Source organism: Gymnoscopelus microlampas (genome assembly GCF_963454915.1).
Source record: "Gymnoscopelus microlampas genome assembly, chromosome: 19".
In the NCBI taxonomy this organism is placed as follows: Eukaryota; Metazoa; Chordata; class Actinopteri; order Myctophiformes; family Myctophidae; genus Gymnoscopelus; species Gymnoscopelus microlampas.
The window spans coordinates 11464129-11478774 of NC_139956.1; the positions used below are offsets into that span (position 1 = coordinate 11464129).

At 41.6% G+C, this 14646-nt stretch overlaps 1 protein-coding gene across 1 annotated transcript in view; it reads right to left on the bottom strand.

Moving 5' to 3' along the window:
* LOC311034377 (phospholipid-transporting ATPase ABCA1) overlaps window positions 1-14646 on the bottom strand; it is a gene marked incomplete at its 5' end in the record, with an annotated part of 244246 nt that overhangs the window by 167132 nt on the left and 62468 nt on the right. Inside the window, 5 exons of the mRNA XM_084042257.1 lie at window positions 4813-4952; window positions 7638-7769; window positions 11368-11539; window positions 12733-12849; window positions 13250-13454. Coding sequence (XP_083898383.1) covers window positions 4813-4952; window positions 7638-7769; window positions 11368-11539; window positions 12733-12849; window positions 13250-13454 — 766 coding nt within the window. The remainder of the gene's footprint in view (window positions 1-4812; window positions 4953-7637; window positions 7770-11367; window positions 11540-12732; window positions 12850-13249; window positions 13455-14646) is intronic.

Genomic DNA, 14646 nt, shown 5'->3' on the forward strand with positions numbered 1-14646 from the left:
TGACCATTCTGACTCATATTTGAGGACTCACAGAACATTTTGTGTTATGACTATAAACAAATGGAATATCTAAAAAAAAAAGCTTAGAATCTCTTCTTTTTTTTCTGAAAAAAAAGTGAGTTGATAGCATGTTCCGTTCTTTAGCTAGAGGTAGTTGAATACAGCTTGGTCTTCACCAAAAACAGACCTTTTTCTTTAGATTCAGAGTTATGAGGGTTTTAGTAAAAGGACACACTTTAGATGCATAAAATGATTTCAAAAGTCTTTGACATTTATTTTGCCACTTCATTGACATCAGTCATGTAAACAATACTTGTTTATAAAAATAAATTTAAAAAAAACTGCTTTTTATTGTACATTTATCACTGTTTCCAAAGTGCAAGCTTATTTCAGCTCATTTCAAACAACATTATTCACTGTATTTTTTTTTCAAATGTTTTTTTTCCTTCCAAATAATAAATAATAATATCAAAGTTCAAAGTGCAACATCAATACATTCATCGAGAGCTTCCTTTTCCAAACTTTTTGCCCACACAAGTCAAAATCTCAAGCCACACCTGTATTCATAGCAACAAATAGCAGATCTACAAGCTTTTACTGAGCTTTTAGATCAGCTTTTATTTTATTTTATGCCATTTATGAGAATTTGTGAAAATAAATAAATAAAAATAAGGGATGCTAGGGCGTGACCCCCCAAAATAATCATATTTGAACTGGGGACCACCATTTTGTTTGACTGGTTCCACAGATATATATTGTGAAAATAGCAGATCTACAAGCCAGCCCTCTCTTCTTTCTCTCTCTCTCTCTCTCTCTCTGTCTGTCTGTCTGTCTGTCTGTCTGTCTCCACAGATAGATATTGTGAAAATAGCACATCTACAAGCCGGCCCTCTCTTCTTCTCTCTCTCTCTCTCTCTCTCTGTCTGTCTGTCTGTCTGTCTGTCTGTCTGTCTGATTCCACAGATAGATATTGTGAAAATAGCAGATCTACAAGCCAGCCCTCTCTTCTTCTTCTCTCTCTCTCTCTCTCTCTCTCTCTCTCTCTCTCTCTCTCTCTCTCTCTCTCTCTCTCTCTCTCTCTCTCTCTCTCTCTCTCTCTCTCTCTCTCTCTCTCTCTCTCTCTCTCTCTCTCTCTCTCTCTCTCTCTCTCTCTCTCTCTCTCTCTCTCTCTCTCTCTCTCTCTCTCTCTCTCTCTCTCTCTCTCTGTCTGTCTGTCTGTCTGTCTGTCTGTCTCCACAGATAGATATTGTGAAAATAGCACATCTACAAGCCAGCCCTCTCTTCTTCTCTCTCTCTCTCTCTCTCTCTCTCTGTCTGTCTGTCTGACTGGTTCCACAGATAGATATTGTGAAAATAGCAGATCTACAAGCCAGCCCTCTCTTCTTCTTTCTCTGTCTGTCTGTCTGCCTGCCTGCCTGCCTGCCTGCTACAAAATGAATTTACGCAAGGACAATAAAGTATTTCTATCAACAAGCTCACAACGAGGCGTTGAGATCCCGACCCACAGGTTGGAGACCCTCTGCTAGCGATCACGTGACACATTTGACGCCAGGTTGAGGGAGAGAAGTAAGCAACCAGGTCTATGAAAACCAGCCCAAAACAATCTGATCTGTACCGCGTAACTTACTACATACATCACATTTCAAGTCGAGTGGGGAAAAATGGCAGATCTACAAGCTCACGCGACGCGTTGTGAGCTTGTGGATCGGCTATTTAGCCGATCCAAAACACACGGTTGTGAGCACGATGCATGATCCGAACACACGGGACAGAAGCATTGCCTTTTTTTTGTTTCAGGGGGACTGTGTGTGTGTGTGTGTGTGTGTGTGTGTGTGTGTGTGTGTGTGTGTGTGTGTGTGAGCGCGCGTCTGTGCAGCCTCGCGCACACACACGCACACGCCCACGTTTTTCTCTGTTTACAACTAACGATCGGCAACTCTACTCTTGTGTGCGTCTTTGTGGGGCGTGTGCGCGCACTGTGCGTAACCTTTTCTCTTTGATTCAAACAACAACGTTGTTTCCACTTTGTTTCAACAACGCGATCGACAACTACACAGACGCGCGCGCGCGCACACACACACACAGTGCCCTGGGACTTGTCGTCGAGCCTCGGGAGGGAGAGAGGGGGAGAGAGAACAGGAGGGTGAGGGGACAGGAGAGTGAGAGCAGGGGAGGTGAAGCCAGGGACCCCTGGGGGTCCCTGGCTTCACCTCCGCGCCCAGGGACGGTGATCGGGACGGCGCAGTAAAAAAGAACAAAGTCCTACCTTCGCAGTCTTCCTCTGCAACCGCCGATCATGGCGCACGGATTTATCCATAAAAATAAACTCCATTGCCGGATTCATGGCGACGCGAGCGTCGTGTTGCATGATCGCGGTAAGTTTTTCTTTATTTGTTTGAAAATAATGATAGTAGTGAGGCGATCACATCACTCGGCTCGGCTGATGTCGGCTTTATTTATTTGTAAACAATGATAGTGAGGGATCACATCACTCGGTCGGCTTGGCTATGTCGGCTTTATGTGTTTGTAAACAATGAGGCGATCACATCACTTGGCTTGGCTGATGTGTTTGGGTTCAGAGAAAGTATATCGCCGCCGCCCGTGCACATTAGGAGAGCAAGCCTGTGACGTGCACGCGGATGCGTCCTCCCGTTGCTGCATGCATGCTCCCCCTCCCACTGACCAGTGATAACAGGCAGCTGCGCGTGCACATTACAAGCATGTGAGGTGCACGTGCACGTGCACATGTGGCGTGCACTTTCTTTCATGTTTTCCACTGGTGCTGCATGTTTCCCCCTCACAGGCAGCCGCTCGTTGCTCGGATAAAACATTTGAGTTGAAATTAGTGGATTTGGGGGACCTCCTGACTTTATTTGACTTTAGTGTTTTGTAAAAACATGTTTTTATGTTATCACTTGACCAGATAATGAGATTTTACAACTTTTCTGTGGTCTAGATCTAGATGGATGAATTTTCTTGACAATGTAGGTAATGACTTAATCTGATGTAAAATACAAAAAAGACCACTTTGCGTAGATCTACGCGATTGGCACGCTGCGGCTTTAAATAGGTTCGCGTAGATCTACGCGATTGGCAGTCAATGTGTTAACGGGTTAAAAATGACAAGTCAAAAATGTAGGTTACATTTTAGATGAGAAGCTGCCTCTCGGAGTTAAACAGAAATCCTTGAAAAGAACAACAAACACCGTGCAAACCTCCCGTTAACCACGTCATCTTATTATTAGGCATTAGTTACTTGATGTGGCAGAATGATGTGAAGGAATGGCGTACACTACAGTATAGGAAGTGTGTCAGACACACTCAGCCACGTTTGCTCCGTCCAGGATGTGTTATTATTGCCTTTTTGCACGTCGCGAGGAGGTTGATTGATGGCAGGGTGCTGGGTATATATGCCTTGCCGGGGCTACTGCACACCTGCCACACACTTTGCTAGGCTTTCGCAGAGAGAAGCTGCTCAGAATCAGTGTTGCCAGATTCTGTGAGAGAAACAAGCAACCGGGTCTAGGGAAAACCAGCCCAAAAGAAGCGACTATGGGCCACGTGAGCACTTTAACATAATACATCGGCTATTTGAAAATAGCCGATCTACAAGCTCACAACGCGTCGCGATGCGACGCGTTGTGAGCTTGTAGATCGGCTATTTTCAAATAAGCTCTTGCGGGGGAAATTATAATAAGCAGATCTGGCAACCCTGCTCAGAATGCGTCCTGTGTCGTTGCTAATGTAGCAGAAATGTCAGGGTGGATCAACCTTGAAAGTCATATTTCAGTGATTTTGCTCACAAGCTATCCATGACTAGGAACAATTTATCAGGCAGGGACTTGCTCATGCCCTACCTCCCCCCTCCCCCACACCCCCCCACCCACCCACCCCCGACAATGAATTACAGCCTCTGTGACATGCAGGTACAAAGTACAGGTGTGTGTGTGTGTGTGTGCGTGTGTCTAGACAGGCGCATGTATGCAACCCCCGCACAGGAACACTCTGACAGGAAGATTAGGCACTTCATATTTAATCCATTGAGACCGGGAAACGCATCTCTGTCATTTTTAAGATTTCTTTGGCTATTAAAAAGACAGCAGATATACAAGCGCGCTTGCGCTACTATTTTTGAAAAATCGTGAAAATGTGTGCAAATCTTTGAATATATATATATACACATTTTTAACTCCAATCTTTGCTTGGGCGTCCCTGGAACCAAATATTTTGAGATGTTGGGGGTCCGTGGACAAATACATATCATGTTTGACATGAAAAAAGTTTGAGAACCACTGATATTGCAACATAAGTAAAAAATAAAAATAAATTAAAAAAGGATTTAGAAGACATATGTAGAACCCCCAGATGCAAAGATGTGAGTTAAAAAGGTTCACAAAATATATATATTCAAAGATTTGCACAATTTATATTTACATTTAAAAAATAAATAGCAGATCTACAAGCTCGTAGCGCGGCACTCGGTGCCGCGCTACGAGCTTGCATATCTGCTATTTTTGAATATAGCCAAAGACATCTAAAAATTACACAGACGCCTTCCCCCCGGACTGAAGGGGTTAATAAAAGGATAATCTGCAGATGATATCGCCGCCCGGGGGATGTGTACGCACCAAACCGAGCAAACGGATATATCCACGCACCTGTGTGCACACACAGATTAACAGAATGACCTCAAATAAGAATTTACATCTGTGCATGATTTCCAGGTTTCCACGCGGACCTCAAGGACACGCACAGATGCGCACACATGCATGATACGCAAACACACACACACACACACACGCAATGACATACCCGACAGGTTCTTGGCAAGCTCCTTCCTCTTGTGCGGCAGGCCCACATCCTTAATCATTTGGTCCATCTCGGCTTCCACCTCGTCGCGGCTGCATCCCTTCAGCCTGGCGTAGAAGTAGATGTGCTCCTCCACTGTCAAACTGATGAGATGAGGACAATGAATTGGGTGTAACACTCTCTATGAAGCCCACGTCTATAGCTCATTATGAACATACTTAAGTGTATAATGCATTATAAATCAGTGGTGGAAAAAGTACTCAAATGTTTTACTTAAGTAAAAGTATCAATACTGCAATGTAGAAGTACTCTGTTACAAGTAAAAGTCTGGAATTCAAAATGTATGAAATCTTTGAAAATAGCAGATCTACAAGCTCACAACGCGTCGCGATGCGACGCGTTGTGAGCTTGTAGATCGGCTATTTTCAAATAGCCTAGTTATAAAATAGGGCTAAAGTGGTTAATGTATGTTTTATAATATAATATATTTATATCTGCAAAGTAACTAGTAAATAAAGTTTTCAAATAATTGTAGTGGAGTAAAAGTACAACATTTGAGATGCAGTGGAGTATAAGTATAGACAATTGTAAATACCCCGGTAAAGTAAAAGTACCTCAAAATTTTGCTTAATTACAGTACTTGATTATATGTACTTTACACCACTGATAATAATCTGTTTATACCACTGTATCATTTCTGTATAGTTGTGAGCACACACACAAGAGTACTCATAATGCTACTATAGAACAATATTCATAAGACACATCACAAAGTATTTTATTAGAGAGAGAGAGAGAGAGAGAGCGAGCGAGAGCGAGAGCGAGAGCGAGAGAGAGAGAGAGAGCGAGAGAGAGCGAGCGAGAGAGAGCGAGCGAGAGAGAGAGAGCAGCAGATATAGAAATGAACCCTTGTGCTTATGGTCTCTTGTGCAGGTGAGACATCCTTTAGCAGCAGATATCAAACGTGACAGTTTGTCCAATACGTGACAATGCCAGTGTCACCGTAGTGTAGTGCAGCAGCTTTATAACTACTAATAAGGCCAAGTATCATGATACAGTACTTCAGAATTGCTGGACACTCACGGAGGATCATAGTGTTATTATAATGCTTTATAATCACTGTTATAATGCATTATAATGTGATTATAAGTCACTAGAGGATCTAGAGTTTGCGCCGCTACGCGTCCCTAACGTCTATATTCACCAACTTAGTTTTTTTCCTGCACCCTTGAAAAAAAATAACCCTGAAATAAACCAACACATAATCCATAATTTTCCAACCCACAAAATATAAATCAACAGCTTTTCAAAACAAACCTACCCCCTTAAAAAGATCTACCTTCTATACTAATGTCCCTACGGGCGCTCCGTATAATACAATATGCATGAAATCACATCAGTTATGTTATAACTGGCGTATCATGAGAAAGGAAATGACCAAAGAGACATGCATGACTTGACTTTAAACAGGTGATCAACAATCAGAGCGTCAAACATCCAAACGCTCACATTAATACAGCCTGCGGGATGATCTCCCGCCAATGCTGACTGCATGGTGTTTGCATCAAACTGACAAAAATTACCTTGATTTCTATCCGAACTGTCTTTGCGGCATTGCCGGAGGGGGAAACCATGCGTTTTAAATGTCTACCCCTGTGAGCACATGAATATTTTAACCCCACTTTAAATATAGACACTTCGGCTCTGCCCGGAATAAATATTAATGACTGTAATTTGCCGGAGCTCACTCGTAATTATGATGTAAGACTTGTATGCAGTTGCAGGTAATCAGTTTGTGAAGTTGGAGATATTGAAGGGACTTTATAAAAGGTGGTCTGAAAGCCTGAATAATGGTTACCAATGACGCCATTAGGGAGAATAAAGTGGACCGAGCCGAACAAAGTTCATTTCATTTTCTACAGGATACGGGGATGGGATAATGATGTATTGATTTGAAGTGTAAGCGAGACACGGAGCCCTTGCTCCATGCATGCGATTAAACACCGGTGCGGTGCATTTTTTTCAGACAGCACAGTGTTCTTAGAGCAAACTTATGATAACATCTATGATGATATAATCTATAGTGGGTTGAAATCATGTAAGGCTGCAGACCTGCTCTTTAGCCCATTAAGACCGGGAACGCATCTGTGTCATTTTTTGATTTATTTAGGCTATTCAAAAATAGCAGATCTACAAGCTCGTAGCGCGGCACCGAGTGCCGCGATACGAGCTTGTAGATCTGCTATTTATTTTTTTTAATCGTGAAAATGTGCAAATATTTGAATATATGTATTTTTAAAAGGGACATTTTTTGACTCAAATATTTGCTTCTGGGATTCTCGATTACAAAATATTGGGGGTCCGCGGCCGGCCAAATACATATAATGTATTTGGGGGTCGATCCTTGACATGAAAAAGTTGGAGAACCACTGATATAGAAACATACGACTTTCAAAAAAACTGTTAGGATTTAGAAGACATTTGTAGAATCCCCAGAAGCAAAGATTTGAGTTACAAATGTTTGCTTTAAAATACATACATTCAAAGATTTGCACACATTTAAAAAAAAAATAGCCTTAAGAAATCTAAAAATGACACACAGAATGCGTTCCTGGTCTTAAAGGGTTAAGGACTGATATTGCATTGGTTGACAGACATGAACCAACCCCCTCCCTCAACCACAATGTGTTCCCTGGACATTTTGGAAGGCATATATTGCATTGCAGAACCATTAGTGCAGGACAGGGGGTAATGTTTCATGTCGCTATTTTTCATTGGACGGTGTGTTCTGTGAGGAGTACATCAACGTGTTGCACACACACACTTACTCGTTGAATAAGACATTGTGCTGCGGGCACATTCCCAAGTGCTTCCGGATGGCGTCCATGTCGGTGTGGATGTCATATCCGTTGATGAGGGCGGTCCCCGACGTAGGCGGAAAGAGCCCTGTCAAAATGGACCTGAATGGTGGAGAAATACACAAGAGAAATATCAGCTCGGCCAAATTCAGAAGAATATATATACAGTACGACGGAATGGTAGATTTGTTTTGGGTGTTTCTTTGTAACCCATTACCCTCTCAGCGAGGTCTACAGTAGGTGCCTACAGTAGATATACAGTACAGTGAAAACTAGGGGCGTGCCGATATATCGCCCCGCGATATATCGCGATACGTTTTCTTGACGATATATATCGTTTTGAGAAAAACAAATATTGTTTTAAAAAAAGAAAAATGCAATTGCTTTTTTTCCCCCCCATATATTTTCATAAGCTTTTTCCCCCCATATATTCTCATATTAAAAAAGTGCCATATATCGCATCGTATCGATATCGTATCGATGTTGTGAGCCCAATATCGTATCGTATCGTTTCGTGAAATTAGTGTATCGGCACACCCCTAGTGAAAACTGCTTAGAGGAGGAGTTCACCCAAAAAATGACTTATTTTCTATCAATTACACACCCCATGAAGCCTTGATTTCATGGATTTATTTTTGTTTTTGTGGCATTCCTAAGACAATAATTTGATGACTGTGTGTCAAAAACTAAAAAGAATCCATGGATTCAAGGCTTCGTAGGGTGTGCAATTGATAGAAAATAAGTCATTTTTTGGGAGAACTTGGGTGAATTCGATTACACTATATAGACAAAGAAATCTTGGGAGATAATCATCCCTATACAAATGCTGTTGCAACGATTGTCTTATAGTAAATAGTAGTATGCTCAGAGTTCATTTGGGGTCTTTCTTTTCATACATGACAATGTAACTATGGTTCTGTCAACTCATGAATGAATGAATAAAGACAACTTCATGACGGATAAGATATTTCTATTGAATATAAAATGAGCAATATATTTATTATGGTGTGGCAATGAATTGGATCTGCTTTTAGGTACTCTGATAAAGCACATCTCCGAACCATAGGGACTCCAAATCCCGCCGTACCCCATTCAATCCGGGGACGCATCTGTGTCATTCTAGATTCCTTTGGGCTATTCAAAAATAGAAGATATGCAAGCTCATAGCGTGGCACCGAGTGCCGCGCTATGAGCTTGCAGATCTGCTATTTTTGAAGAATCATGAAAATTTGTGCAAATATTCAATTATTTTCCTTTTTAAGCGGACATTTGTAACTCAAATCTTTGCTTCTGGAGGTCCCTGGAACTAAATGTTTTACACTTAATGTTCACTTTAAAAGAAATATATTCAAATGGTCGGCCGCCAACAACTGCACTGAGTTCCCTGACAGAACTTGCTCTGCGCATCTCCGTGCCAAGCGCGACGCTCATTAAGTCCATTTCTTTTTTAACTTTACTGCCATGATACTTTGCCAAACTCGTGGCTATGTGAAGGTAGTGCACATTGAAATCACAACGGTAAAAGAATGCAATTAACTCAATGAAATACATAGTCTCTTCGAAGCTTATGTCAAACTGCCAAAATGAGTCAACAGGATGCAGCAGTGAAACCCTGTGATCCTCAGGCTACTCTGTGTATTCTACTCAAACAACAAGAGACAGTCATGGCTGCTAGTGATGGAGACAGAATTATTGTATTTATTATATGTATGTATGTATTTATATCCGTTATCCGTCATGTGGTTATAATAATAACCCACTTCACTTATTAGTGATTAAATTGATATGGACAGTATGATCACTAGTTTTCCATTCAGCAGAATACTTATAATAATGACAATTATAGGCAATTAGATACTGCGGGCATGATGCCACTCTTGATCAAGAACTGTGGAGAAACTTTGACAACAAGCATGCTCACAAATAGACAGACAAATGTTGCGACTAATTGCGTTAGACATGTAATTCTTCGTCAGTTCTTCACTTTGAGAAATGAAGAAACAAGTTTAGTAATTGACAGGGAAAATAACATGTCACTGACAAAGAACTTCCATTCCGTGTCTTGTTCTGTTCTGTATCCCTGTTGTGTTTTCTAGTGTTCCTCGTTTCCTAGTTTTAGTTAGTGGTTTACTTTTCAGTTGTGTTCCTTTAATTTAAATTGACGTTGCTTGTTGATATTAATACAAAAAACAGATGTGTGTATCAGGGCCTTAAAAGGTTTCCATTTAGGAGAGTACTTGGAGAGTTTAGAGTGGTTGAAAATAATGACAATTATAAGTGTGCTCTTCCAATTAAATACTGTGGGAATGATGCCACTCTTTATCAAAAACTGCGGAGAAACTTTGACAACAAGCATGCTCACAAATAGACAAACAATAGACAAAATGTTGCACCTAATTGCATTAGACATGCTTCGTCTTCGTTAGTCTGTTCTCCATTTTGAGAAATGAAGAAACGTGTTTAGTAATTGACTGATTCCCCTCCGGTTATGCAATACCCGTTGTCAAAATACTTACAGTAGTGCAGTACCTATTATTAAAGAAATTAAGATTCCAGTCTATGACATCAGTACTATGACATCAGGGATCTCCATATACAGGGATTTGTGGACTTATAGATATTTTTGGAGATCCGCTGTTCCAACCAATTGCACACTAGGCACGGCACTCCCTCGGGTCCTGTGCGACACTCAAGTCGAGTTTGAAGTTGATTGATGATTCTGAACATTCGCACACGCACAGACACACACGCATTTCGTGCATTTTAAAGAAAATACACGGTGTACAGTATATTGATGTATTGCATGTCATATGTTTTAAAATGAAATGGCTATATTGTAATGTATTTTCAAATTCAATTTTGGAAATATTTGCCTTTCTTTTCGGGCTATCTATGGTAGTTTGTTTTTGACAATGTCAGCACCCACTGGTGGACAAATGTGCATACAGCGTGACATACAAAGACAAACGGACGAACGGCATCATTAACATTTCACACTCGCTCAACTAAAAACAAGTTTAAAAACAATTACACACATCCAAGCTGACACAGAATATGGCATTTGTCGTCCTCTCCTTTACTTAGTTTTGCTTTTCAACATGCTGGGTAGATACAGTGGCCAATGTCTACTCTTCCAGCCTTTTGTCCCATGGTTCTCACAAGCAACACTACAGCTAACTTGCTGTAGGGAGCCGGGAGGTAACGTCTTCCAAAATATGTGGCAAGAAGAGACAGCTGAATGAACCACAGCAGTGGTTTTCAACCTTTTTTGCGTCAAGGACCCCCAAATTGACACATATTAGCCCAGGGACCCCCATTTGAGAAGATATGCCAGGGACTCAACCATTTTGATTTCTCGGGGGTCCCAATCTACACTGTACTATCATCATTAGTGTTCATTTAACTCTGAGAGTGTACAAATGGAACCAAATGGACCCGTCAGGGTCCATTTGGTTCCATTTGTACACTCTCTGAGTTACAGACACACAAGGGTCAATTTGGTTCCTAACTATTCATTTGTCTGGGGACCCCCTGGAAACCCCTCAAGGACCACTGGTGGTCCCCGGAGAACCGCTGAACTACAGTACAAACGCAACAACACACTGGTGCTAGAATATACAGTAGATAAAAGCCTAAATTGGCACCATGAAAAAATTATAAGGTACTTTCACCTCCTCGCATGGCCACTGAGATAACTTACATGGTGGTCGTTTTTCCAGCTCCATTGTGACCCAGAAAAGATGTGATCTGGTTCTCATAGAAGTCCATGCTCAGTCCATCCACAGCCAGCTTCTTCCCGGTCTTGTAGATTTTCACAAGATTGCGGATGGAGACTCCTGGCTTCATGTCAGGTGGTGGGTTCTCCAGGTACTCTTTAGAATTGAAAGAATACACGTATTTTGTGCTAGACCAATGAACTAAGATTATCATTATTATTATCATGATTATTCCCTGTTTCAATAAAATTACATTTCCCACCTGACCTGTCCAATTGGTTTAAAAAGAAAGACAGACAGACAGACAGACAGACAGACAGACAGACAGACAGACAGACAGACAGACAGACAGACAGACAGACAGGCACAGTGTAATTCCTTCACCAACCACCACCTCCGGACCTCCGGGGTGGAGAGAGAGACAGATACTTGGTGGTCAAAATGGCTGATAAGGGAGGTTATCTGGGGTAAGGACCAGTATATTCAAGAGGCTCAACGCCTACTTTGTAATAATAAGGTCTATATTATGTGTTTAATAGTGTCTCACAGATCTATTGAGATCTGTTATTGATGTGGTTTGACAGCTTGAGGCTATAAAATGATGCGTGTTAACTGTAAAAATCAGTGGGCCCTGCTCGTTGAACTGAACCTTATTGGTCAGCTTGCTTTTGTTTTTTTTATGTTTGCCAAGCCATGCTGAAAACAAAGGCTTTTAATTGTTTTTTCGTTTTTTCAACAGAACAGTGTGCCCTGGATCCTTAATGAAGTTATCCTCAAGTACTCTGCAATTATTTTTCGGAAAGGAACTCTTATATAAGAAAACTACTTCTGGTAACAATGACCCTCAGTAAGTCTTTCCAATTCCTTCTTTTTTGTTCAAATTTCATTTTCTGAAGTCTTGAATTGAAGTACAGTATAACCTCTATTTTTTTCTTCACTTACGCTATTAGCACCCTGGTGTGACAAAGAAGCTGCTAATGTTCATTTGCAACCCATCCCTATTACCTTGTGAGCCTTATTAAAGTGCCATTTCACACTATTGACAGGGATAGCCTGTTAAGAGTGTGACAATAATAACGCAATGTATGTTTGCTTAACCCATTACCCCCAGAAAAGCAAAGATTTAAGTTACACATATTCTCTTTAAACATATATAAAAAAATATAAGATTTGCAAAAATGTCCACGATAAAAACACAATTAGCAGATACGCTCTGAGTGCTGCACTATGAGCTTGTATATCTGCTATTTTTCAATAGCCAAAGAAATCTAGCATGACACAGATGCGTTCCCGGTCTTAATGGGTTAATGCCCACAGGTGAGAGAAGAAACAATTAAATGCTACTGTACCGTTGTGCACGCCATGGTCCTTAAACAAACTCTGGTCAACTGCAGCTGTTGTGGCTGTCCCACACCAATAAGATGCAGTGAAAGGAAAATACCAGGGCTTGGGGATTCCGTACTGTCCTGTTATCAAGTGTATAGAACATATTCAAATTTTAATAACAGCTTATCTAGAGGGGGACATTACACATTACAGTGGAGATTTGCTCTCGAATATCTAGTGCAAATTCGCCCTTGTTTAAATTACAGTGGGCAAGGGGGACGTGAAGACAGTTCCCTTCTAATTGCAGGTCCATTTCTAATTGACAAAAATGTAGGCTTGAATCATTTAATTATACAACTACTGAAAGGTCACAGTGTAAAATTATATTTTCTCTTCATCTCTGGGAATCGCCAAATCTATAACTTAATAAACATGTTGTGAAAACATAACTAGGGTTTGTGATTGTGCATATCACTAAGACAAAGACTTATGTAAACGTCTGAATAAAGTGGTGGGTAACATCTGTTCATCAATAAATACCTGGAAAGACCTGTTCAATGTACCAGGTGAGCAGCCAGTACAAAACAGCATCAACCAGCATCATGATGATGGACACGACAAAACTGTATTGATCGCCTTCCTCTGGACTCTGGCCGATATTGGACCACTGGATGCCGATGCCTTGCTCCTCATATTTAGCAAAGTTCTCACAGCCATAGCCAAAGGCCACACACGACAATAAACTCTAGGAATGAAAGATACACAGGTATTAGAAACATTTTGATCAAACATGGAGTGTGAGCACATGGAATTATGAATCAATACACCTGGTTGGCAACAAACCAGCTGCAACTGAGAACCTATTTTAAATGACAAAAACATTTGTCATCTGTATCGTAGAGTATGTTAATACATGTACAGGTAACTAGCAAAACTGCAGTGGTCTCCCTTCTCTTCCATTGCATACATAGCGACGTCGCTATGAACGCTTGGCCGCCACAAGCCAGTTATCCCTGTGGTAACTTTTCTGACACCTCCCGCTTCAAACCCCAAAAAGCCAGACGGATCGTGAGGCCGTGCTTTCACCACATACATTTGTGTGTTGTCGCTGCTGTTGTATCATACTGACTCACCTGCCTTTATCCTACTCCTCCCGCCCAACACTCCATGCTGACAGATGCCCCCCCCCCCCCCCCCCCCCAGCCCGTATAGGATTACTGTATGTGCAGTTACAAATATCAAACTCCCTCCCCCGAACACGGGCCAAATGTGTTTGTAGACGCTCGACAAAGCCGGATGCACCACAGTGGATTCGAACCCACAGCCTCTGCGGTGGTGGGCAGGCACTTTACCACTGCGCCATCCGAGCGCCTCCCCCATCGATACATGTTTACCCTGGTGTCGGGTAGGACACCGAATGGTTAACAAGTAGTACTGCCTAAACCTCATAAGAGCAGTATACCTCCCCTGGCCAAGTGGGGATTCTATCTTGGAGGAGCAGTAGAAGTTTGGAGACCGGTGTTTGAATCACGGTTAGGACATGAAACTTACGGATTACAGCTTTAAACAATAACCTCAGCTAAGTCAGCTACTTGGACTGGGGCTAACTTCCCAATCGCACATGATCAATGATCTATTGCAGCCTAAACGGGAAGAGTTAACCATGGCAGATGACTTAATTTCCTATGCTGACTCCGTGAGCATTTATAAAGGGATTTCCAATTAGAATTAGAGAGAAAACGGCAGCGGGCAATTCATGTGGTACAAACAAAGATTGGTTGGATCTTTCATACTGTAGGAAATTGCAAATGATGTTCTGCCCGTGAGACATCATCTGCCATGGCCTATCACTCAGCGTTGCCATGTTGCCTGCCAGCTGTTTCATCATGCCTCATTTGCTCGCTGCATTTTAACTCTGGCAGATGCCACGGCCATTT